General features: G+C 40.0%; 1 protein-coding gene across 1 annotated transcript; it reads left to right on the forward strand.

Moving 5' to 3' along the window:
* On the forward strand, window positions 1-27584 carry DGCR8 (DGCR8 microprocessor complex subunit). The gene is made up of 14 exons (XM_081842772.1): window positions 1-278; window positions 6798-7798; window positions 8210-8369; window positions 11088-11230; window positions 12067-12349; window positions 12976-13173; window positions 14585-14686; window positions 15311-15409; window positions 16281-16363; window positions 18787-18887; window positions 19621-19727; window positions 21521-21648; window positions 22520-22633; window positions 23658-27584. Exons 2-14 carry the CDS (start codon window positions 7079-7081, stop codon window positions 23739-23741), a joined length of 2322 nt encoding a protein of 773 aa, XP_081698898.1. The 5' UTR covers window positions 1-278; window positions 6798-7078; the 3' UTR covers window positions 23742-27584.
* Window positions 27585-27606: the final 22 nt, after the last annotated feature.

Raw genomic sequence — 27606 nt, forward strand, 5'->3', positions numbered from 1 at the left:
AGAACGTTTAAAGATGGCGGCCGTGGCAACGAGAAGGCGGTTTCCCTGAGAGGGGGCGGGAGGGAAGGGAAATAAAAGAAGCTCCCGCGACGGAGGAGGAGGAGGAGGAGAAGAAAAAGGGGGGAAAAAGATAACGACGCCGGCGGCGGCGCGGCCCCTTCCTCCTACCCCGGCTGGTTTCTCCCCCCTCACTTTGGCTTTGGAGGTGGGGCGAGGAGAAAGCACCAACGCGAGCCCTCGAGCGAGGAGCGGCAGGGACTACTCCGGGCATGGCCCAGGTGGGTGCCGGGCCTGTGGGCTCCGGCAGGGCGCGGCGAGGACGGGGCCTCGGCGCGGCCTGGCCGCCTCAGCTCCGCCGTCCTTGGACGGGAGCGGCGCGCGTGCGAGAGAGCCCATTCCCGGGCCTAGGCCCTGCGCAGCTACGGGGGGGGGGGGGCGGGGAGGAGCGGTCTTGTGTGTAGGGAGCGGGTGGTGGAGATGCGGAATGCTAACGGGGAATCATCCCTGCGGAGCCCCCGGGCCTTCTTTTTATTCGGCTTGGGCCTCGCGGTTCCCGGAGGAGGCGGAAGCTCCGTGGTTGGTGGCGGAACCTTGTTGATGCGGCTGAGGCGAATTACTTTTTCTCTCTCACCCGCCTTTAAACAAAACAAAAAAACCCAAACCCACGTTGAATGGAATTATATGGAAGTGGGTGCGAAATGGGGTTTTTTTTGGGGGGGGGTGGCGGGGAGGGAAACCTTAGTAAGACCAAAACAAAATAAAATTTTTTTTTTCTTTCCAGTAGCACCTTAAAGACCAACTGAGTTAGTTCTAGGTATGAGCTTTCGTGTGCATGCACACTTCTTCAGATAGTGCATGCACACGAAAGCTCATACCTAGAACTAACTCAGTTGGTCTTTAAGGTGCTACTGGAAAGAAAAAAAAAAAATTATTTTGTTTTGACCATGGCAGACCAACACGGCTACCTATCTGTAACTTAGTAAGACCAGCGCGTGCTACCCCCGATCCCTCAAGATTTGGTTTTTTTATTTAATAAATAAATATATTGGATAGCAGGGCGGGATACAAAAGTGAGGCCGAAGATGGCTATACTATTACTTACCACCGTCGTGAAATTATGGGACGGATACACCCAGCCTTCTAAGAACAGTTGTTTATGGTAGTAGTTTGGGGGCTGTAGTGTACTGGCTTGATGACTTGTTGTGCAGGTAGGAGGTAAGAGGTTTAATTTCTTCGGGCTTTTTTTAAAGCACCAAAAAGAATGCCCTGGTCTTGTGGCCTTTGAAAAACTTGCAGGTGCTTTCCTTGGTTAGAGCCAGTTGGGTCTTCAAAGAAAGTGATCAAGGAGGCTTTATTATGCCTTTGATAAGTCGAGATTGATTGAGGAAAGCTTTTGCCACACCATAGAGAACAAAAAGTAGTGCCATAATCTATTTGCTTAATTTATTTATTTAAGTAATGCATATATTCTACTTTCTAAAATTTCTCAAGACAACAATATTAAGAGGAAAGATTAGGAGATATAGCAGTGTTTATCATGGCCCAAGACAGTCTCATTTTTTTTAAAAAAATTGTTTAACAGACTAACACTGCTACCACCCTAGAATCAGGTATCGTTGTTTTTTTGAAACTTATCTCTAGTAGCTGGACTGGGAAAGATCCTTATAAGATCCTGAAGAATGGTTGCTCTGACTTTTTATGAAGCAGTTTCCTGTTTCTTCAAATACTGCAGTCCATAGTTTCCTCTAGTGCAGCATCCCGCTTCAGTTTGATCATCCTCTCTCCCACCCCCCCCCACATTCATTATTCTATCATTTGTTACCTACTGGATTTGAAGAAGGGTCAGCCTTCTCTTAAAGGATGGTGGTGAGGAGCTTGTTCTTAGCCCTTTTTTGCTACATTTTGAAAGGATTTGTACCTTATTCTGTAACACTAGACAGCCCCTACACAGAAAACAGTGTGTGGTGGTTGTGATCTAGCCCCCACCTGATGTTTGCATCCTGCATGGTCTATAGTCTACAGAACATCTTATGTAATCTAAGTGCTGTTGTGTTTGGAAGGGAAGAAATTGTTTAACTCAGGCTTGTTAAATTCCAGTAGGGTTACCTGCTTTCATGCCCCAATAAATAAAAGGAAGGAGGGAAACTTTAATCAACTTGATTTTGGTTTGTTGGACTTTTGAAAGTATGGTAGCAGGACCAATTCTTTGTTGTTATTAAGCGCACCATCCTAGAACTTTGCTTGTATTCACAAGTGTTGCCACATGTTAACCATTGTTAAAACTTGGCTTAGCATTTAAATGACAGTGTTTATTTAGGTGAGGTGTGGCTCAGCATCACATAAGTGATTCTGCAGTTTCTGCATCATAGTGTGTGTGTTCTACTGGGCAGAGATTTATTTATTTGTTGTATACAGCACCTAGCACACTGATGCCTCATAACTGGATAGTAATTGAAAATAATAAACATGGTATATAGTGTTTCATGGGTGTTCAAAGCTCTGATTTCTACAACAGCTTTGCATGGTAGGCTGGTATTAGGGTCATGTTTCATGTTGGGGAGGGGGGAAGCGTGGCTGCCTAAGGTTACATGGCTCAACTTGGCTGAGAACCACTCTGGGCTGGGAAAACCTGTCACCTCTGAATCCCAAAGGAGTTTGGAGTATGTATCAGCCAATTAGTTGCTTAGTTTCTCCATTGCAAAACATATATGCCAAAGTCACTTAGTGGAGCATGTTCTTGCAAATGGGAGGCCAGTAGGCACAGAAAATACATTTGGCTTAGCTGCTTTACTATATAATATAGAACTTTGATTTTTATAAGCTATTTTTGTACATTCAGGGATTGCCTGAGTGGATACTGGAAAAATCATTGGGAATATCCATGCGACAGCTGAGAGAGGCTTGAAGTTGTTTGGTCTCTTCTTTTGCTACTAAAGAAATTATGAAGTCTAGGAACTTTCTTTTTCTAGACATAGTTATGGGGTGATGACAGCTTGCCTGGGTCTGTGAACCAGTTGTATTTTGTAATTTTCTGGTATCACTTTCACACTATGAAATAGTGGATTTTCAGGAACTTAATTAAATATTGGAGATAAGTACAAAAACATACTAATTTGAAATTGTTTTGTTGGTCTTTCGACCGCAATAAAGTTTTAATGATAACACACTAAGCTACAAAATCTGTTACTACTCTATGCTGTTTGCTTTGTCAGAGTTTGAATAGTGGGTCTGTCTGCAGTTTTTGGTAATTTTCTCTGTCTTTGGTCAATAATAATTCGGTCATTAATTTCAGCATTCTAACATTAACACATTCCAGTCAGTTAGACCAGAGGTTTTCAACCTTTTTGAGACCACGGCTCCCTTGACCAACTACACTCTTTCTGTGGCACCCCTGTGGGGCTCAGGAGCCTAGTTATGTCACCTCTTGCCTCTCACCCTCCCTTGTGGAGTATTCCCTCAGCCTCCTTTCCGCTCTCCTTGGGAGTCCTTTGGGCAGCTGCTGCTGTCCTCCCTGGTCTCTGAACTGCCCCACCCCACCCCAAAGAGAGGTGCCTCCAAGTGAAACCATTCAACTGTGGAGCTTATAGCCAGGGCTGCTGCAATAAACAGCTGCGCAAGCCTTTGGGAGGCCAAGATGCAGGAGGGCATCAGAGGAGGAAGGGAAGAGGAACAGAGGTAGTGTTACCTGTGGTACCCCTGACCATCATTCAAGGCACCCCAGGGTACTATGGCACACTGGTTGAAACCCACTTACACTATGATTGTGAGCCTAATATCAGAGGGACTTGTTTCTGAATAGGTAAATGGTACTTGCATGTTAACCTGGTGTATTTGGACTCAGCTATACAGCTGCAAATAAAACGTTTTAAGTGTGTTGTAAAGTGCATTATACAATTGTGACACTAGATAGCGATGGTGAACTATGGCATATTCAATATATTTTTCAAACTTTTTTTTAAAAAGCATTTTAACAGGGTTATTTATATGAGTCTAGATTCCTCCCCAGATAATACATTTTTGACAGATATTTCTGTACAGTCGTACCTTGGATCCCGAATGCCTTGCAAGTCAAATGTTTTGGCTCCCGAACGCCGCAAACCCGGAAGTGAGTGTTCCGGTGTGTGTATGTTATTTGGAATCTGAATGCCTGGTGCTGCATCCGCGGTTTCCAAACATTTTAGAAGTCAAACGGACTTCTGAAGCGGATTTCGTTTGACTTCTGATGTATGACTGTATTTTGTAATTTCGGCACTGTATATGTTTGCTGCAGGAAACATTGCTGGTACAATCATAACGTGTACTTTGCCTGTATCGTATGTGTACCCTAGAAGAATGGAATGATAGAACTGTAGAATTAGAAAGTACCCCAATGGTAATCTAGTCCAGTCCCCCACAATGCAGGAATCTCAGCTAAAGCATCCATGACAAATTGCCACCCAACCTCTGCTTTAAAGCCTCCTCTGAAGGAGGGTCCACAGCCTCCTAAAGGAGTCTGTTCTACTGTTGAACAGCTCTTACTATCAGAAAGTTCTTCCTGATGTTTAGAAGAAAACAAGTTTAGTATTCATGGAAACAGTCATTGTGTTATAACCATGTACCACTCATTTATGGATTTGTGACATCTGCACATCAAAACAGAATTGCTCCTTTTAAGTTTATGTAAGCTGGGTCTTCCTTCCATTTTATACAAACCAGTAGGTTCTCCTATTCTCACTTTTTAAAGAAGAAATAGAAGTATTCCAGACTTCCATCCATCTGCATTTATGTACTCTTCCTCCTCTCAGATAAACTTAATGTGGAAAGTTAAACTCTTGCACACACCCCTTTCCCCCCGCAAATCTATTAATTCATGGAAGGAGCAATGGGGAGAGGGAGTTGTGTTGAAATTGCATCTCCTATGTAGTGTGTTGGGGGTGTGAATGTTTGAAAGTACTGTGTATGGTAGGGCTGGATGATACCAGTTTTTTGCCATTGTAATGCACCTGCTAAACATTGTGATATATCACAATGTTTGAAATAAGGATGAAGCTATGCATTGGCTAGCTTCACGGTTTTTCCCATATTTTTGCATAGCGTGCGCGCACACTCCTTATGATAGGTGATATATTGCCAGGTCAAAAATTATGAAACTGATATCACAATATGGACATCAAACCAGTTCTGGACAGTATATTGATATATCACCCAGCCTTAGTGCATGGAAGTATTTAGTTTTCTTTGAAGTTTGAATTGAGCTGATCCAAACAGCTGGGTTTTGTGGGATGTGGCAGTAATTCCTTTATTCCCTGCTGGTAGGATTTTTTTGGGGGGTTATATAGAGGGACTTGGAGAAATCAATTAGCAACAGGTAAGAATTTCCCATCTTATCTCTCCATGGTCACTGCAGTGAAAATAAGTACCATACTTTTCTGTGTATAAGACTAGGGTTTTTTGCTCAAAAATAATGTTAAAGGGGGGGCTCGTGCATTGTGGGGCTGGGTGATTGGTTGAGTCCCCCAAAATAGGGGGTGTCTTATACACGGGGGGTGTTATACACAGAAAAATATGGTATATATGTCTTTAAAATATAATGTGCTTGAAAACCTTTGATTTTAATGTAGGTTTTAAAAATGGCCAGTAAAAGGGTGGTTTGCTGTAGAAAATATTTTGGGTGAGGCTCTTCAGGATTAATATCTCCTGTCTTGTGGGTAGGGCACATAGAGATAATTGTGTTTTCTGAATTTCACCCTATGAGTGCAAGAGAAGACCACAGTGCAATAAGAATTTTATTCACAGGTTTAATTACTACCAGCTGCGCAAATTGCTCTCTCACACAAACTATTTTATATATTTCTATATAATATTAAATAGAGATATATTAGATAGGGATATAGAGATATATATGAAGCCCAGATCAAAAGTGTGTATGTGCAGCTAAAATAACATATCATTTATAGGTAACCTCATTTAGGATTTTATTAAGGAAGCAGTCCCTAAAATATGCCAACCTCAGATATGTTATTTATGGTGGTCTTAAGCTTCTCTAAAGATATCCAGTGAGTGCCTGTCTCAGCTGATTTGAACCCTGCATCATCTTCCTTTTAGCCTGCACTTGTCATTATCTAGTCTTGCAGCACAGGTGTATGCATTTGTTGCGTCGTGTGAGAAAAATAACATGCAGATTGCTACACAGAAGTGATGTTCATGTATGAGAACCATCTTGTGTAAAGTCATTCTTAAGATTCTGTGACTGCTCATATTGGTGTAACTGTGTGTACATCACTGGAATCATTCCAGTATCCTTGTAGTTATCCTTTATGTTGTCTCTGGGTTTCAGATTTTGTTAATTTAGATAAAGACAATAAACCTAATAATAATAATACTCTAATATTTATGAGGTATTACTGTCTTACTAGAATTAGCATTTAGTTAATAATAGGTAGTCAAATGTTTCATATGAAAGGAGCTTGCTTTTTTAAAAACTTGGAATTAAAAATAAAACTGTATTTTCTGTGTGCCAATATTAGCTTTCAATAGCATGTAAGCCAGTAACTGTGTTGTAGTCTGTTCAGCAGTTCGTTGACTTAAAGAAGAATAGGTACTTTTGCATAGCCCCATTTTAATGCTTCAACTGCTTGTTCAAGTCCACCTGCTTGTTCAGTCACCATAAGCATTATTTTTTAGATTAAACTGCTGTTTAACAGCATGTAGGTAAAACATGTCATTCTGAATTTTGTGTAGCAGAATTGTCCTTTAGAATTAGAGAGCAATAGAAAGAAAGCTTCTCTGATTATTCTTTTTTTTTTTTCTCTTTGTAGGTTGAAAGAAGAAAAGGACATCTGCATGCGGCCAGTGAAGATGCTCTTTACTTCGACATCAGCTATTTAAGCTGAATGCATTGTGATTTCCAGTAATTGAGACAGTGGTTCTGAAAGCTGTCTACATTAATGAAAAGAACAATGTAGTCAGCTTAATTGAATCATCAATGTTGCATATTGAATAGAGCATGACAAATCCGATCTTGATGGACTTCTTCATGTTAGGAGTATAGATCAATATACCTTTTATTTAAAGCCTTGTTTTTTTGTAAGTTTTAATTATGGAGAATTATGAAAATGCACCTCCCCTTCCAAAAGAGCCAGCAACAGAAGCGAATGTGGAGAACCATTCTTGTCCCCCACCACTGCCGCCTAATGAACAGCCTCCACCACCTCCCCTGCAAACGTCCAGTGACGCAGAGGTAATGGACGTTGGCTCTGGTGGTGATGGACAGTCAGATACCCCTGCTGGGGACGCACACACTGTCGGCAGAATACAACTTCTCACAAAGGGATCGTCATGCTACAAAAGTCGTCTTATCGTAGATCCTAATAGTGACCAAAGCCCAAGAACTGCTCGTCATGCGCCGTCAGTTAGAAAGTTCACCCCTGATCTTAAGTTGCTTAAAGATGTAAAGATTAGTGTTAGCTTTACAGAGAGCTGCAAAAGTAAAGACAGAAAAGTTCTGTACACTGGAGCTGAGCATGGTTATGAAGCAGATACAGATTTGGGTATTAATAATGTTAATGGGGGTATGCATGCTTGTCCTCTGGGTGGGGGTAGTAATGGTCAAGCTACACGAGTAGCTGGTGAAAATGATGACAAAAAGGAGGATGAAAATGATGTAGATCAGGAAAAGCGAGTTGAGTATGCAGTTCTGGATGATTTAGAAGATTTTACAGAAAATTTGATGGAAATAGATGAAGAAGGAGGGTTTACGTCTAAAGCAATCGTTCAGAGAGACAAAGTGGATGAAGAAACCTTAAGCTATTCTTACGAGGTAAGTAAATTCTGTTTCTAATTTCAAACATTTCTCCAGGTTTTATATATTAACTAAAAGGTCTCTGTACCAAGTAATATTCAGCTTATAACAAATGCTTAAATTTAGGAGTGGTGTTAAGAGCTGCTTAACTGTATGAAATATACATTTAGACAGTACTGAGAATGGATATGTTGTGATTTGTTTTTTTGTTTCAGTATGAAGGCTGTGAGGTTTGTTATTCTAGAGAATGCTAAGAAAGTGTCAAGTTATTAATAATTTACTTAAAACATGACACTTTAATTCTTAGTTGGCTTATGATGGGGATGGGATTTTGTGGATCCCTGTACAAATCATTCTTGCTTTGACTTCAGTATTGTCTGAGGAGGAGAATAGGTATAGGGGCATGGTATATCACAATGTGTTTTTCAGGATGAATTTGATAATGATGTGGATGCTTTGCTGGAAGAAGGCCTTTCTGTTCCTAAGAAAAGGAGAATTGATGAGAAATATGCAGGGGAGAGTGACCATCAATCTGATGGAGAGACAACTGTGCAGCCAATGATGACCAAAATAAAAACAGTTCTTAAAAGTAAGCTATTTACATTATGTATGACTATAGATATGTTTACTATGTCCTCTTTTTTTGCAGTAATATTTTTGAGGTAATGGTCTGAACATACCCACAATATATTAGTTATATTAGTCCAAAAGCAGTCCATCGGCCAGGTCTTGTGGCCTCCTTGATATCAGCTTTCTTTTTTCTTTCTGAAGCAGGTAGCAAAACCAGGAAGTTCCTGGTTGGCCACCATAGATGATAAGAAATACTGAGTTGTAGGCTCCTCTGGGCCAGCCCAATACATTTTGGCACCTGAGGCAAACCACAAAATGCCCCCCCCAACCAGGGAAGAAGGGGTGTGAAGAGCCACGTCAGGAATAAGGGGAGAATAAAGATCTGTATCGGGAGCAAGGGTGGAAGGAAACTAGTAGCAGCACCTATTTGCCCAGTGGCTACTGTAGCTGCTGAGGAGGTAACAGATCTGGCTTCCAAAGAGTGTACTACAGCTGTCACTGCCATTGGTGCAGTGGCAGCAGTGGCCAATGCATTCCTTGGGGGTTGGATCTACTGCCCCTGTGGATCCTGCCCCCTGAGGCAGTCACTTCATCTTGCCTCATGGGTGGGCTGGCCCCGAGGCTCACACAGGCTGCGTAACCCAGGTAGATTGGGATCTCTGGATGATCAGCAGTAGATTGGCAAGGGTTTCTGAGTCTCAATTGCTGAACAGTATCAACTGCAATGTGACCCGACCCCCCGACCCCCAATGTCCCATTAGACTGATGAAACAAGGAAAGCTTGGAGTGCCAAAAGTACATTTCTGTGTGGAAGAATGATGAACTCTGCTTGGTTCTGGTACTTAAAACCATTTACTCAGCAGCTGCTTAGAGACATCACACACTCTTAAATCTAAGTGTGCGTCTTTTGGATCTAGCTCTTCTTTGATCTTGAGGCTCTATTAAAATCCGAAGTAGATCCCTCAAGCCTTAAGTCTGCTCTACCCTGTCATAGACATTTATTGTATATTAGTGTTGTGGAATCCTAAAGGAGAATATTTTAGATAGATGTTGAATGTGAGGTTTGTGAAGGTAAACTCTGAACACCTTCATTAGAAATCTTCGAGGGGTACTAGACTTGTGGAGAATATGCAGTTTTTATTCTCGGTAGGACCAGTATCTCAGAGGAAAAATAACATCTCATTAAAATGCCACACATAGGTTTTGCAGGCTGGTGGTACTTGGCAGCCCAATTCATTGCATGTATACTTGGAAATATGTCTTGCTTTGTTCAGTGGTAGTTTCTGGACAGAAATAAGTGTGCTCAGGATTGCAGCCTAAATCAAGCTGGTTGTGATTTGGAAAAGAGTATTAAATATTTTGCCTTTTGCTTGATTTTTTTTTTTAAAAATGCACATGACTTCTCTTGAAGTTAATAAATTACAATAAAGATGGAATGTTTTCAGTCCTTTCTGATGCCAGAAAAAGGGGGCAAGTGCATATTCCTAGGGATTTGCATTCCCTGCTCTTTTTCTGATGAAAAGGGAGAGGTACAAAAAGAGGCCTGCAATAAATATATTGAACAGCGGTCAGTATTTGTAAGAAATCAGTCTTTCAGTGTGATAGCACCCACTGCCATACTTTAGGGAAGTCTACCCATGTTTAAATCTGGCTTTCAGTTCATCATCAATTTTAATTATTTTTTGGAAGGTTTTAAGTCAGCTTTCCAAATTGTGTGACAACATGTTAGTGTGTTGGCTGCAGTGTGTAGGTGTGTTACGTGAATGCTCCCTGTGCTGTTGAGGGGTTAGTTTAACCTCCAGTTTGCTAGTAAATCTGAATTACAGTGGTGCCCCGCAAGACGAACGCCTCGCAAGACGGAAAACCCGCTAGACAAAAGGGTTTTCTGTTTTGGAGGCGCTTCGCAAAACGAATTTCCCTATGGGCTTGCTTCACAAGACAAAAATGTCTTGCGAGTTCCTGTGGGTTTTTTCCCCTTTTCCCCTCCTTTTCCTAAGCCCTAAGCCGCTTATCAGCTGATCTGCTGATAAGCCGCTTAACAGCTGATCGCTAAAAGCCGCTAAACCACTAATAGCGCTAATCCGCTAAGCTGTCAATGGGCTTGCTTCGCAAGACGAAAAAACCGCTATACGAAGCACCACTGTACTTGTCATGAAATGATGCACGTCTAAAAAATGTGTCACCAACACGAAAAGTTGGGAAAACTCTGCTTTAAGTAGTTGTTTTGCTGTTTTTTACTGATAATTTAATCATTTTGTTCTTTTTGTAAACAGCTTGTAAGGGTTTTAAAAAGTTGATATGGTGCAGCAAACAAGTTGCAGCTTGAATAATACTGAAGATGAGAGAGAGAGAAAAAACAATATATTCATATTTACTTCCATTTTGCTTTCATGTGCAACTTGCTGTTCAAAATACTGTTTCACCCTGGAAAGCAAATTGCTAACTTTGTGTACAGGTTGGAAGTAAATGCAATCAGACCACTTCAAAATATTACCGGGACGTATGGGGCATCGATTGAATGTCATTGTGGGCCTTCAAAAACAGGGAGCCCCTTCACAGCCTTGCTATTAACTAGGGGTTGGGAGAGGTGGCAGTAGCTTTTACTCTCCTCTTGGTTGATCATTTACACTGATATATTTCTTTGATATATAACTTCAGACTGCTTGTGTATCCTTCCAACCACTTTTGTTGTGATAAGACATCTTGTGCATTGAGCAGTTTCTACTTTTTTCTGAAGGTCGTGGCCGTCCACCTACAGAGCCCTTGCCTGATGGATGGATCATGACATTCCATAACTCTGGCATTCCTGTATATCTGCACCGAGAATCCAGAGTTGTCACCTGGTCCAGACCTTACTTCTTAGGAACAGGAAGCATAAGGGTATGGAACAGACTTCAATAAATTTGGTCATTTAGAGAAATTAGATTTTGAATATATCTGTAGCCTTTTGTTGTGATTATTGTATTGTTGACAAAATGTCACTGAATATAGTTGCCTAAAGACCTACTTTGGTTTTACTTGCTGGTTCAGTTTATGTTTCTAAAAATGCGCTGTGTTTCTAAGAATTAGCTTCCACAGTAGCTTGGGAAACCAAGTTAAATATGAAGGTATCCGAATAATATGTAGATTGTATGGGGAAATATTGCCTCTTTTAATGCCATTGTATAAATATATTTTAGAATTTTACTAGGCTGTATCTAAGTCATAATTGGAAACATATAGCAAATTCAACAATGTTATAAAATTTTGTATTTTCACAATCATATCATGCTGTTGCTTCATTATCTTCATTTATTAAACTGGGCATTTTATAGGAGCAATGCAGTTCCAGTGGATTGCACTTATGTTCACATGGTACTCTGGTAATAACTGAATAACTGCATTAACAAATAAAATAATAAATTCAGCATGACTTTGCATAGCTCCAAAGTGCAATTCCCTTTTGTTCACATGCATAGAACTTTCATTCAGATGTTGAAGGAAATAAATGGTTGACATGCTGTGGCTGGTTATATAAAGCATAAAATAGCTTTTTGACAACATAGTCCATTTTCTTGAAAAAGCTCACCTAGCAAATCTCTACAAAGTTCTCAGAATCTTTAGTCTTTGCTGGTGTATGATAGGGGGAGGCAAACTTTGAACACTACTGGAAGATGTTAGATCTGGGTTTTTAGATTTGTTCTCATAATTTTAACTTTAAAAAAATATATTTGCAGAAACATGATCCCCCGTTGAGTAGCATTCCATGTTTGCATTATAAGAAAATGAAGGAAAATGAGGAAAGGGAACAAAGTAATGACATCACCCCAAATGGGGAAGTATCGCCTATAAAACTCATGGATAAGTCTTTAGAATTTGACTGCCAAACAGAGGAGCCGGACTCCACTGCTGCTGATTCTGGGACTTTAGATGAGAAAGACCCACCCGGGGGAGATGCAGCACAAGGAGCCTTAGGTCAAGTTAAGGCCAAGGTTGAGGTGTGCAAAGATGAATCAGTAGGTAAGTGTCAAAAATGTTGATTTCTTGAGTGCTAAGAATCTAACTCAAGCATGTAGGCTTCCTTGTGGATAATATGACACTTGGCTTACAGAACGCAGAGGGCTGCAAGCCTAGGAGATTTCTATACTATACCCATTGCAATACAGTAAATGCTAATTCGGTATTCCATTTCTTCTTCAATTTGTAATGAAATGCTGCTACTGCTTGTGTGTTTTAAATACAATTCCATTGTATTTAGTTGTATTCCATTGTATTTAGTTGTAGTTATAAGCATTTAGTTGGTTGGTTGTATGCTGCAGCCCTTTTTCAGTTCTCCGATGGAAGCACATGTTAAAATAAATTGGATGTGCAGTAAAACTAATGTATAAATCTTTACTTCAAATATTCCATCATCATGCATAGTGAAATGCTAGAATTGTAGCATAGCTGGGACCTGCCAGCCATCAAAACTAGGGGTTGCCAACCTTTTGAGGCCTGTGGGCACACTTGCAAACTGGGGACATTTGAGTGGGCACGCTTGCACACAGCAGCAGAATGCTTCTTTTGAGGCTAACCATTTTGTCACTGTCTTTGTAATGTAAAGGTGGTAGCTTTTAATTGACCACGAGGATTGAATATTTTCCTAGATCTTGAAGATTTTAGACACTATCTTGAAAAGCGTTTTGATTTTGAACAAGTAACTGTAAAGAAATTCAGAACCTGGGCAGAGAGACGACAGTTTAATCGTGAGATGAAGAGGAAACAAGCAGAATCTGAGCGACCCATTTTACCAGCCAATCAAAAACTTATTACTTTGTCTGTGCAAGATGCACCCACAAAAAAAGGTAAGCCGTTTTATATATTTTAACATTTGTATTGTGATACTATGGTTGATAGCTCTTTAGGTGGCTCTTTGCATATACTTTAGAGCTTGAAAAGAAGAACTCTTAACTTTTTTTCATTAGACGAGTGCTTAGTTTTTGTCCGAGTTGGATTAGTACTGGAAGTAACAAAATACATGTGTAAAAATGATCCTAGCTTCCCTGCAGAACAGGTTGCTTGCAATCACCTGGTTCCTCTTTAAATATGAAACTTTGGGTTTGCCAGGTTCTAATGGGGCTCAATTGGTGATTTCCCTGCCTTTCATAAAACTGACTTCCTTGCCAAAAAACTTTTTTTGAATGCTTATAAGCTGTCATGTCTTGCTATGACAGTATTAAAACTGCTTGTCTTCATTACAGATAATTGTGTTTGGATAAGGTAATGTTTCCTTTTACAAGGACATGGGACATAATACTTTCCTTGTTTGATTGTGCAGCGACCTATTTGCTGTAAGACCATGTGAGGAGAGGTTCAGAGAGCTAGTGAAGCCATGCTATCTGACTTACAATTTATGGAAGCTTTCCCAAGTACTTCTGTAGCTTGAACTTAATTCTGTACTTGGCAAGTGTAGAATGGTCTACCGGAAATACTTTGCTTTGTGGAGCAGGAAGTGATGGAAACTGAATGGGAAGGGCCAGAGCTCTATTGTAGAACATCTGCTTTGTATGCATAAGGTCTCGGTTCAATCCTGAGCATCTCCAGGAAGGGGTGGTAGAGGCATGTCTGAAACCTTGCCAAGCTGCTATCAATCTGTGTAGACCAGTGTTTCCCAACCATGGGTTTCCAGGCCACAGTTCCCATCATCCCTGACCACTGGTCTTGCTAGCTAGGGATGTTGGGACCTGTAGTCCAAAAACAGCTAGAGACCCAAGTTTGGGAAATGCTGGTATAGACAATACTGAGCTCTGACTTTATAAGCAGCTTCCTATAAGCAGATCATTGAACGTGAAATAGAATGTGTCTTAGTTATTGTCATTGGGATTGTTTATTGGAGATACTCTATATGTGTTCTCCAACATGAACACTCTGAAATTAAGGAGCGAGTGCACACACACCCAGCCAATGACTTTGCATGTGATAGACATGTGTCTCCTTTTCCCCCTCACACATAAAGTATTGTGTAATGTGGGTGTTTCAGTTATAGAGGCATGTCCAAGTGATTCTTGCACTTTGAGAAATGTTATGTTGGAGAGGAGTAGAAGAGGGCATGTACCTGCCCCTCTTTCAGGCAAACTGAGTAGTACGTGAACTTGTCTAAGCTAAATTAGAATACTGATTTTACTTTTTGCTTTATGATCAGGAGCTCCTAATCTATATGTTATGCTGTTGGTAGTAAAATCCTTAAAGGCATTTGTAAAATGTTTTTCTTAATAGAGTTTGTTATTAATCCCAATGGGAAGTCTGAAGTTTGCATCCTTCATGAATATATGCAACGAGTCCTAAAGGTTCGACCTGTTTACAATTTCTTTGAATGTGGTAAGTCTTCACTATAGTATTTTTCTGTGGGACAACAGTTACTTGCAGTTTCTGGGCTGTACATGATCTAAGCTTGAGCCAAGTATTGCAGGAAAATAAACAGTATAGGCATTGACAGGCTACGCACTGCATCTAGAATAACGTAAATTAAGAAGTGTCCCTTGTTGGTTTTGAAGGAAAAACTGACTCATTGTAATGTGCAGATTCCCAGTTTTGTTCATTCAAAATGTCAGTCACCAACAAATGGAAATGAAAGTCTTAAGATAGCAGGTCATTGACCAGCTAATGTGGAATCTGAGAACTACTAAATTAAGAGTTGCATATTGATAGCACTTGTACAACCTTTTTAGATTACATCTTAGAACTTTAACATAGCATCTGAGTACTGTGTGAGCATTTCAAAAACTTCTTTTTTAGTAGTTATGTCACAAACAGATGACATAAGGAAATTGTCGTTTTTATTCTGTAAACCTATGATGAAAGCAACCTGTTTGCAGTATTTGGTCAAAATCACTTTTGTTTATCTTACACAAAGAGAATTGGTCGTTCTAAGACATCCTAAATCATGTAGGTTTAGGATTTGTTTAGAATATGGTGGCTTCCCATTTTCTCTCCTCTTTAAAGAGAACCCAAGTGAGCCTTTTGGAGCCTCGGTTATTATTGATGGAGTGACTTATGGGGCAGGTACAGCAAGCAGCAAGAAACTTGCAAAGAATAAAGCTGGTAATGTAAACATATTTAAATATCATATATTGAATGTCTGCTTGATAGCTAGTACCAATAAGGTTGCAATCCAAAGAATGTATGCATTTCAGCTCTACTGTCCGTAATAAATACATGCAGGTTTGGGGTGTATGTACCTTTTAATACAGGGGTAGCTAACCTTTTCATTCATCCAGAGGCTGCATCATGTAAGGGCATGATTAATTTTGTATTTTTAAAAATGCAGTCGGGAAGGGGGACCAAAAAAGCTTTGGGCTTCATACATCACAGTGGGGAGCCATTTAAAAAAAAAAAAATTAAAATTACTATTTTTTAAAAAATGACAGGTTGGAGAGGATATGCGAGTCATGGGTTAGCAATCCCTTCTTTAATGGATAATATTGAGTACAAAGTTCTTGAACGATTTAAGAAACAATTATAGTACTAGTTCTACAATGTATGGATTAAATAGATTTAGAAGAGCTCCTTTAACCTTCTAAACAGGAGAAGCAAAGGATGGTGGCACATGAGGAAAGATGCAGCCTTGGGGCTGCAGTACAGTATTACTAATCATATTTTTAAGTTGGTGAGATTCAAGCAGTCTCAAACAATGAGCAGGACTGCAGTCTTGGAGCCCTGATGTAATGTATGGAGAGTTCATAGCCTCGGAGCTTGGTGGATTGAGCCTGTGGTATTTAATACTGATTCTGTAAATGCTGTATAAACACATCCTGTGCTTATCACACAAGTTGATTGTAAAATAGAAGTCTTTTTTTCTACTGTAAAAACAGTTGGGAATTTTTGTTTTATGTTCATCGACATTTGTCAGAAATGTAATTTTGTGCAATACGCAATTATGGCAAGACCCTAACCCTTTTATTATTTTACATAGCCCGAGCTACACTGGAAATCCTCATTCCTGATTTTGTTAAACAGACCTCTGAGGAAAAGCCCAAAGATAGTGAGGAACTAGAGGTATGGACTTTACAATGCAATCCTGTGCATCTTAACATGGAAGTAAATCCCATTGAATTCAGTGGGAATTGCTTCCCAGTGTGTGTAGGATTGCAACTTTAATGGAATGTGATACATTGTTGTTTTTTGTGCTGGTGTATTTTTATCTTGAGGGACGACGGTGGTGCTGTCGTCTAAACCACTGAGCCTAGGGCTTGCCGATCGGAAGGTCGGCGATTTGAATCCCCGCAACGGGGTGAGCTCCCGTTGCCCGGTCCCAGCTCCTGCCAACCTAGCAGTTCGAAAGCACGCCAGTGCAAGTAGATAAATATGTACCGCTGCGGCGGGAAGGTAAACGGCGTTTCCATGCGCTGCTCTGGTTCGCCAGAGGCGGCTTAGTCATGCTGGCCACATGACCTGGACAAACTGTCTGCGGACAAACATCGGCTCCCTTAGCCAGTAAAGAGAGATGAGCGCCGCATCCCCAGAGTTGTTCACAAGTGGACTTAACTGTCAGGGGTCCTTTACCTTTACCTTTTTATTTTTAGCTTAACCCACACAGTAGCATTTTGCAGTTCTTTTAATAATTAGTTGCATTATCTTACATTGTAGACTGTATGAAAGTGCTTTGAGGATAAAGTTTCAAAAAGTTTTACACTGACACTTTTGAAATAAAATAAAAAAATTCCTTCCAGTAGCACCTTAAAGACCAACTAAGTTAGTTCTTGGTATGAGCTTTCGTGTGCATGCACACTTCTTCAGATACCTGAAGAAGTATCTGAAGAAGTGTGCATGCACACGAAAGCTCATACCAAGAACTAACTTAGTTGGTCTTTAAGGTGCTACTGGAAGGAATTTTTTTATTTTGTTTTGACTATGGCAGACCAACACGGCTACCTATCTGTAACTGGAACTTTTGAAATAGTGGATTATATCCAAGTGCTCATCATTTAAGAGTAGACCTATTGAAATCAAGTTACTCAAAGTTTATTTAAAAGAGTATGACTTAGTTGGAAATATTCCAGTTTCACTAGTAGTCAAATATTTTTTAAACTGGTGATTAACATTTTCCAACACATAAGTTCATAGATTCATTAATATAGCTGTTCAGACATGCTAAAATCAGATTGGAATCCTATACACACCTGAGCGCAAGTTCAATTGATTTCAGTAAGGGCTTAACTTTGGAGTAGACATACATAGGATAGCAATGTCCTATGATAACCTATTTCCAGTGTCTTAAAATGTAACAGTATGTGTCTGCTGTTGAATTGTCATGGTTTGGAATATTTACAACCAGTCCAATAAAATTATTTCTAAATAAAGCTTAGAATTTGTTTTAAATATAATATTTAAATCACACTGAATACGTTTTATTGAATTTTTGCTCCAGTCGTTCTTTGCTCTTCAGAAGAGTTAAGATGTTTGTGCAGCATATAATATTAATACAACATTTTTAGTCTTATTAAATGTAAGCCAGATATAAATGCTAAATCAGATCTACATCAACCTTAGGACAGTGGGAAATGTTCAGACTGAAAGTCTTCCAGAAATACTCAACAATGAACCTAGATATTTTCCTGGACTATCTAGAATAGGGGGGAAAGTGGGTAATATGAAATTTCATTGAACTTGTCAAAATTTTGAAGCTGAAATGATCTGATTAATAAGCTGAAATAGGAGTCTTGCACATCACTGCTTATTTCCTTCTTTCTTAGCAAATTGCAGTTATGCATGGAAGTCTTCAGTTGAACATTTACCAGTTCCGATTAAATGGGAATCTACAGTTACCAATTTTAGAACAAGGCTGGATCTTAGCAGCTTTTTGGAGCTAGTTTATGAGCTGATGTTTTCCAAATCTGGTAGCAATAGTTTTCTGGTTCAGATGAAATGGGAGATTATGGTTAATTGAAGAGTTCCTGGCTTATTGTGCTGGGCTGAGGCAGCAGGTTGGCAGAAGGCTTGGGCATTTTCTTGGCTTATTCATCTGAGATAAGATTGTCTGACTGCTGCGTGTGACTTGTAATAAACTGATTATGACAGTCATTTCCCCCTCTTTCCAAATATTACTATGTTTTAAGGCTAGGCTTATATGTATTTAGGGTTTTTTCCAGCCTTTACTCATAGTCTTCCAAAACTGTATTAATCTTTGTTTTAAGCTTCCTTAAAATGGAGTATGTGGCCCGCATAATTATCTTGCTAACTAAAGTGAAGCCAAAGCAAAATAAAGTAGTGGTATTCTTATATAGTGAAACATTTATTTCCCAATGAATTCATTTAAGGCTGCACAAAATGGCAATAAATAATAAATTTTGATGGCACAATGCTATGCAGAGTGTTCTGCTTAGTACTGCAGTTCCATCCTTCAGGCATAAACTTTAAAGTCAAGGCTCAGAATTCCTTTTTGCCATTTAAGTAATGATGATCTACCAATTTTGTTGCAGTATTTTAACCATATCAGTATTGAGGACTCACGGGTATACGAACTGACCAGTAAAGCTGGACTATTGTCTCCATATCAAATCCTTCATGAGTGCCTTAAAAGGTAAGGTTGGGTACTGCTAATGTGTTGAGTAGAATTACGGATATCCCAGTGTACATTCAAGTCTCCTGAGCAGTTGTGGGGGGGGGGTGCTTTTTACTAATTAAAATTATGTTCATATGTTCTTCTGTTTTTTGTTAATGTTACAATGGCACAAACAATTTATGCTTGAATTCATGCTTACAGACAGTCCCCTAAGCTATTCATCAACAGTAGTGGGACCATGGAACCATCTGATGGGAAACATGAACCTAGAAGTCAGCACAAACTCTCATGCCAACTATACGTTTGCTATACTTTTCAGTAATAGTGCTCACAAAGCAGATGTAAAGTTTGACTCTGAACCAAACAGTTTAGCTTGCCCTCTCAAATGCAGGCATGTTAAATTATTTGTTTTGGCATGATACTTCCAAATTACACACTTTAGACACATTAATTAAAATGGAAGAGCATTTGGCATGTTAATTCCCCCAGTGAAATCTTGAGAAATGCAAATGTGCTTAACTTTGGCAATATTTTTGTGGGTTTTTTTAAGATGTTAAAGAAACATTCATTTTTGACCGGTTGTTTGTTTTGCACAAAAGCAATATTCAATATTAGGAGCATGTGTAGAATGTTGGGTAGAAAACAGGATTTGTTGGTTAGATAGAAATAAAAATAATTTTTCATTAGCCAGATCTCTTACTTTTGAAACTTTGTTTGGTTTGCTATGCTAACACCATTTCATCTCTGTAAGAAACCATGGAATGGGTGACACATCCATCAAGTTTGAAGTGATTCCTGGTAAAAATCAGAAGAGTGAATATGTCATGACATGTGGGAAGCACACCGTGCGTGGCTGGTGTAAGTATGATGGCTGGTTTGAAAGCCTTTGAGATGAATATTCCTCTTCATTCTCTGCTTGATTGTGTAGCATTTGTTTCTAATTTTCCTGATCTTCGTGCTTTACCTGTGTTCTTGTATACACCAGTCTCATGGCCTTGACACCACTGTTACTTAAGATAGGAATTTGGATCTAGATATTACCGTATTTTTCGTCCCATAAGACGCTCCGTCCCATAGGACGCATCTAGTTTTTTTTGGGGGGGGGAAATAAAGGAATTTTTTCCCCCTTTATTTCCCCCCCAAAAGCAGGTCGGGGAAACCGAACCAGGTCGAGGAACGGCGCTGTGCCTCCCTGCTGTCCCCCGGGTTTGTGGGGCTGGCCGATGTCTGCCTCAGGCGGCAGGCTACTATCCGCAGCGTGGGGAGCCCTGCGGGGAACTCCTGCAGGGCTCCCCACGCTGCGGATGTCTGTCCGGCGTGCGGGGCGCTCTGCTTCAGGGCGCCCCGCCCGCCGGGCGGCAGGCTGCTATCAGCAGCGTGGGGAGCCCTGCAGGGAACTCCTGCAGGGCTCCCCACGCTGCGGATGTCTGCCCGGTGCGTGGGGCGCTCTGCTTCAGGGCGCCCCACCCACCGGGCGGCAGGCTGCTATCAGCAGCGGGGGGAGCCCTGCGGAGAACTCCCGCAGGGCTGCCTAGGCTGCAGATGTGTTCCCGAAGCGCCGGGCACTCTGCTTTCAGGGCGCCCGACGCTCCGGGAAGCAGGCTGCTACCCGCAGCCTAGACAGCCCTGCGGGACCTCCTGCAGGGCTGCCTAGGCTGCGGATGTGTTACCGAAGCACCCGGTGCTCTGCTTTCAGCGCGCCCGGCGTTCCGGGAAGCAGGCTACTATCCGCAGCCTAGACAGCCCTGTGGCAACTCCCGCAGGGCTGCCTAGGCTGCGGATGTCTTCCTGAAGCCTGGAGAACGAGAGGTGTCGGTGCGCACCAACCCCTCTCGCTCTCCAAGCTTCAGCGAAAGCCTGCATTCGCCCCATAGGACGCACCCAGATTTCCCCTTAATTTTTGGAGGGGAAAAAGTGCGTCCTATAGGGCGAAAAATACGGTAAGTATTTAGGAACTACACCTGGGACTTTCATGGCATTGTGAGACTGAAATGCTCTTCCTGAGATACGGGACTTGTATATTGGAAATACACAAATATTAGGAATAGAAAAGGCATCTTGTTGTGAAATGTTGCCAGGATTAGATGACATTTCCATACACACACCCCTTTTTAAGGGGTTGGTATTTTTTATCTTCCTGGGTTGGATCAGTTTAAATCAGCTTGGAGGGCTAATGGTGGTCCCCTATGGGCCAGAAGCACGACTCTTGCTATTGAGTCATGCCTTCAGTGTAGTGGGCCAAGTTCTATAGAACTTGTTCCCATTAAGCACAGTCCCTATTAGGTTTCAAATGCCAGGTTAAAATGGTTTTATTTCAGGAGATCTTTGCACTATGAATGCAGTTCTAATGTTTCTATTTCTGATGTTTTAAATTCAATTTCATTCTGACTGAGCTGCTTTGAGATACATAATGGAAAAGTATAAATTTCTTAAATAGAGAGATAAATAATTACACTTAGGTTCTGTGGAAATTGGTATGAAAAGTCATGTCTTGGGTTGCAGTTATTTAAATGGGAGCTGATTGCAGCTTAGTGTGGACCTAATCTTGACTTTCCATAATGATTATGAACCAATTACTACAAAGGGTTTTAAAAAGCTCTGATGTGGACCTGTTTTTCCTCCCAAAACTTTGTTTCGTGGTGATTGTGCAGGCAAAAACAAGAGAGTTGGGAAACAGTTGGCATCTCAGAAAATCCTTCAGCTGCTTCATCCGCATGTGAAAAACTGGGGGTCCTTATTGCGCATGTATGGGAGAGAGAGCAGTAAGATGGTTAAGCAGGTAAGTTATGTATGCTTTGCTCTGTAAACTTTCTGAATCATTTTTTGTCTTCTTATTAAAGCTATGCAATACTTAAATTCAATTCCCCATAATGATGCTGTTTAAATGCCGTGGTTGCAAACTCCTTAACATTGAGACTGCTGTGTTGCAAAGACGCTGATGTGATCCATAAGTTGAGTTTATGCAGCAAAAACCCATGAGGGAGTGCAAATGCTTACACTGAGCAATAATCTGGGACCACATGCATACACCAACCCAGAAAGTGTTCCTCACATGAGCTGCTGCAACAGTTAGTGTCCTGACATTCTTAAAGTTTTAGGCACAGTTTGGCAGGTTGAATTGATCAGGAGGAAGAGCCCTTACACATTACCTGTGTGTAAGAGAACTGGTGCAACTTGAGGGATACCATACTTCCATCATGTTGCCATTTATTTATGAAAATATTTTTCATTCTACAAAATGAAAGTACAAAACCTCCAGCATGGTTTCTTCTCCTATATTTATCTATTTACTTAATATATAAGCAAACCACCACAAGGTGGCTTACAATAAAACAGCTAAAACCACAAAACAATTGTGAAATAATATAATTAACAATAGATAAAAGCATATACAGGGGCTGGGGGATCAGCAATAAGTGTGCCAGAATAAAAAGTCTTCAAAGAATTAGAGGTTACAAGAAAGGGGCCCCAAGTGAAGTTACCAGGGGAGGGAATTCCACAACACTGGGGCCAACATTGCAAAAACCCTGTCCCTAGCACTCGCCAATTTGGTCAGCCTTAGTAGTAAACATATATTATAAAAATAACCTTCCTCTTGAAGATGAAAATGGGAGCTCTTTCTTTAGTCTTTCTGATACTTTGTGATACAGGAGACGTCTGATAAAAGTGTGATAGAGCTTCAGCAGTATGCCAAAAAGAACAAGCCAAATCTGCACATTCTTAACAAGTTACAGGAAGAAATGAAGAAGTTGGCACAAGAAAGGGTAAGTGCATGATTACTAATTTTTAAAATTTGTTTAATTCTGAGAACATGCATGAAAGCTGTGTTTATATTTCTTGACAGTTTGACTTCATACGCATTGCAGAAATTTAAAGTTAAATTTTGAAAGAACTAGTTTTTATTCTGTGATGCTTTTTCAGTTAACAAATTCCTTACTGTTCAAACAAAGGTCACTATGGTTATCTAGAATGCAATTACCGTATTTTTCGCTCTATAACACGCACCTGACCATAACACACACATCGTTTTTAGAGGAGGAAAACAAGGGAAAAAACATTCTGAATGAAACAGTGGATGTATCATTTTTGGGCTTCATGCTGTGGCCACAGACATGTGATCTGATGGTGAATTTGGGGTGACCCAATGCAAAAATCCTGAGAATTCCTGTGGATCCTTTTGCACCATTGCAGCCCCAGGCAACAGTGGGTGCGTGATTTGGGGGGGGCAGGCTGTAGCCATGGACATGCTATGTGATCTGATGGTGAATTTGGGGTGACCCAATGCAAAGATCCTGAGGATCCATGTGGATCTATGCTTTGTAACCACATTTTAAGTGGGGAGCGAAGGAAAAACAAAGAAGGGACATGAGAGGGGTGTGCAGAGAAGCAGCTTAGACTATTGCTCTTTCTTTTTCTAATCTTTGTAATTCAGTTCTCTGTTAGCAAGTATTCTGTAGGCATAGGTTGATTGCTGTTAAGCACTAAAAGAAAATCTTCCCCCACCAAATCAGGGGTTAAGTATGAAAGGGGAGTTGCCACATTTTCATCTGTGATCATTTTCAGATTCCCTTTGCAAAAGGGAACATAGAGACTTGCACTAAAAAGTAGCCTTTGTGTCCTGCATTTTCACAATATAGATGCTAATCTCTTCCTTCTAGTAATTAGGGTGCCATGGGGCTAAAAGTAGAAAATTCTGGTTTTTGATCTGTTGAAATGTTTTCAAAATGTTGACACCATCTATGTGTACAAGTTTGTTTATAATTATGGTTGGCTTCTTATATCTTTAAGGAGGAAACTCGGAAGAAACCCAAGATGACAATTGTCGAATCTGCTCAACCTGGCAGCGAGCCTCTGTGTACTGTTGATGTGTGATCAGAAAGAATAATTGGGGAGCAATAAAACATGTGAAGAAAGCTAGTCCCCCCCACCCAATTTAATTAATAATTGGTTTGCTTCAGAATGCAAAATAATGTAACAATCCAAGCTGCTTCAAATATGCATCGTTCTTTTGCATAATCAGGGCAATAGTACTGAACTTTTGAGGGGTTTTTTTTAAAAACCTCTGAGATATACATTTATACAAGACAGCAAAAATCTGTGTGGGTCAATGTATAGAAGTGGGCAGAAAAGCATGTTCACACAGGATAAGCTGAAGCAAGCACTCCCCCACCCCTTTTGAAACTATTATGCTGTTTTTGAATGGATATGTTTAAGGATTAATCCAGAATGTCTATGTAAAGAGTGGAGTGAATGTATAATATAGGAATACAGCTGTACACACTCTTGTATGAACATGCTGACAACTGTTTTCTCAAAAAGAGCTTTGTTGCATTTCAGCACAAAATAATATGCACTGATAAGACACTTTTGACAACTACATTGAAGAAAAGTGGAAAGCAATGTTCCTTAATGCCATTAAGATTAGGCCAGTGCTGCTTGTTTTTGAATTTTGGCAGGCATAATATTTTTAATATCCTGGTACAGTGGTCTTTAGACAGTAAGAATGGCACCTGCAGTGTTGAGCACCAGTGTGTCTCTGTTTTCAAAATTGCTGGCTATATTTACTTAAAATGTTAAAAAAAAAAAAGAAGATAGGGAAACATAGGAAAAACCATAATAGTTTACATAAAAGACAACTGGAAAGGAGTATATAGCTTCTAATTATTTTTACCATAATTAATTACAGGTGATTGGGAGTGGATGACTAAGCACCAGTGCTCTGCAGCCTGTTTTTATTCTGGTCTTGAGAGAGTCCTCCACAATTAATTAGAATGAACTGAGCGTGAGCAGTGATGGTGCTTGGTAATTTGCATTTCCTTCTATTTTTAAGACCCCACTTGAAAACAGTTTGAAAATATACTGACAATTCTAACAATTAAAATAGAGATATAATTGCATCTCCCTTTATGGTATATATATTTTTATTTAATGCAGCTAGATTTAATTGATACTTCAATCTCATGCACCCTATTACCTTTAAACAAACATGAAAAACCCTTTCCTTTGTGGATTGACTAATGGCAGTCATGAAAATCACTGGAAGCATTCTTCACTGGAAGAGTTTTAACATTTTCAAAAAAAGTTGTCACTGGCTTTGTTTTATTAAATGTTTAGCATTTGCAGAGTAGTTTCTGCATGGAAACTATTAGAATGTAAATTGGGCTACATCAGAGGACTTTAATAAGATCTTCTGCATAAGTTGTATTGAGTTGAAATAAAGAATATGAATATGCAAGTTGTTGTCTTTATATAGTTTCTTAAGCTGTCAATATCCGCTACAAGATACTGAATAGCTAACACATGGCCCTAAAAAAAACCATAAAGTGTGGTCCAGAAGTACTTCTACACTTAAGATTTACACTCCAGAAATACTACAGTTCAGGCCCTTTGCTAAGGTATCTCCTAGTACTGTGTATGTTACTGTGTATGTTACAGTGGATATCTGTTAAGTTATACTCATTTTTAGATGTCTGCTGCAACAGTCACAAGAAAATAATGCAGCAGGAGACAATTAAATGGAAGTGGTAGTGGTTTGTTCCAAGACCTTTTAGGAGGAAGTAGGCCCAGGGTCCCACCTCACACTGGAGATGGGTTGTACAGGTTCCATGAAAGGGCATTCTAGAGTGCCAGAAATTGAGTTGCCTGATCCAGTTATATGTCAAATTTCATTGCTTCCCACTTGGAATGCAAATTTTCTACAGTTCTTAGTGCCATACATTCGTTACACAGCTCAGTTTGACATTGGGTATACATAGATTTGCCAGGTGGTAACTTAATTGGGTGGTGTCTAGTACTATATGCTAACTCATCTGCAGTGTTCCACCAAAGCTACCTTTCTGATCCTAATCCAATTCTCTTGCAAAATGCTTAAATGCTCCCTGTGTTGTACATTACCGCTTGGCACAGCCATTTTGATTCACCCAGTTTCTTGCCACCAGTTACCAAGAGCAGGCAGCCTGTGATGCATAAATTGGTAATACTGAAAACCTCTTGATGAAATGTTATTGGACATCTGTGTGCCCCAGCTGATAAGGGTTTTGTCTTATGAACCAGAGGAAGCAGACTACTTGAAAGCTCCCAGCTGGAAGCCTCTTATTGTAGTATGTTATGCTTACCCTTGGTAACTTTGGCAGTAGTGAGCCCATGCTAACATTGAGATATAGCCTTTATTCAAGCTTAAGTGTTTTCATTCATGTTTTTATGCAAAGAATCCTTGTGTTCTCTACAGAATGAATTTATTTTGGAACTTTATTCAGCACACCTGAAAATGGTCGCAATTTGTTTAATGAGTAGGACATAGTTCTAAATGCACTGCCTCTGTTCTACAGAAAATCTAGCTTTAGTCTTCATCTTTGTCCATCACTGATGTAGTACTTTAAAAAGTTGTTAAAAGTCAAATAGGCTTTCTTCTATGCCTTTTAACGTAGGTGTTTACATCTGTGCATTCCTTGCTTTTTTTAAAAAAAGCCTACTTCTGACTGCACTTTTTCAACAAATTTCTGCATATATATTTTCCAAAATCAGAATGTTTTGCAGGGTACCTGCAGCATATGTATCCATAGATGCCTCATTCTTTTAAGTGTTTGCCACGCTGGCCATCTTGCTTTAGTCTTACCTCAGTCTGCCAAGATTTGAATCCTGCAAAAGGTGACCACTGCCCTTAAACATCCAGATGTGTCATTGTGAACCAAAGGCTAGTACAAATTATGCATTTTTCTTTTAAAAAGTATTTGATGTGCTGTAGCCTCTTTGGCAAAATGTTCAGGCAAAGCGCAATAACTGCTGGAACAAACAATGTAACTACTGTTGTCACTGTGAAGTATTGTATTTCTGATGTTTACTATTTTGTTTGAAGTGTAACAGTCTTGCATTTGCACATGAGCATAAGCTGCTATGATAAGAGGGTAAATCATTACATTAATTTCAGCTTCTGCATGAGTACTTATGCAGCGTGATTTGACATCCAAAATTGTTTTGTAACTTGTGTGATTTTTTTCTCTCCTAGTTAGTCAGCTGTAATGGTTTCAGTCCTAACAATGCCTAAAGCAAAAACTGTTTCAAGCCCTCTTTTTCTCTCAGTAAATCAATATCATTGTGGATGGTCTTCACTAATAGCTGTTCCATCCTCTAGGGATAGATTTTGCTTTCCATATTACATATTAGTATGTGCTTCTTCACAGATGTGATTTTTTTTTTTTTTGAAAGATAAAAATTGGTTCTTATTTGAATATTTGATACTGCGTGGAAATTTACTAACATAAGTGGGGGGGGGAATACTACCCATTTAAAACATCCAATTAAGCTTTATTAACTGTTTTAGCACTTGGCTTTCCAGCTGCTGGAAACAAGTATCTATCTATGCTGTTCTAATGGTTGTCACACTTAACAAAAGTATCCTTTCTAGCCCTAGTCTGTAATTCTTTGGTTCTGGTCAGAAAATGGAAATAGCTGTTGTAGAAATGGTTCCAAATTAAGTCAGCCATTTGGAACAACTTGCAGTGATCAATTACAATATTGTATTTTAAAAGTTAATGTGACCAACTCAATGTTATTGGGTGCTGTATGGATTGTATGTTGAGTGCAGTTTCTCAATGCCGGTGGTCAGTTGGTACAACTATGAAGCCTCTATCGTTGAGCCTGTGTGTTAGGTCTTTTAAGTACTTGTTTCCCCCACAAACATTAGTTTTGAGCAATAAAGTTTGATATTGCATAAGATGCTGTGAGTAACTGGTGCTGC

This window comes from Podarcis erhardii, assembly GCF_964252035.2.
Source record: "Podarcis erhardii genome assembly, chromosome: 15".
Taxonomy (NCBI): Eukaryota; Metazoa; Chordata; class Lepidosauria; order Squamata; family Lacertidae; genus Podarcis; species Podarcis erhardii.

Excerpts from the sequence above, each read along its gene's own strand:
- DGCR8 (XM_081842772.1), top strand. The coding sequence starts at position 7,079 with ATGGAGAATTATGAAAATGCACCTCCCCTTCCAAAAGAGCCAGCAACA. Across the intron at positions 12,350-12,975 it reads GTGCAAAGATGAATCAGTAG|ATCTTGAAGATTTTAGACAC; the intron begins GTAAGTGTCAAA and ends ATATTTTCCTAG. Across the intron at positions 15,410-16,280 it reads ACTTGCAAAGAATAAAGCTG|CCCGAGCTACACTGGAAATC; the intron begins GTAATGTAAACA and ends TATTTTACATAG.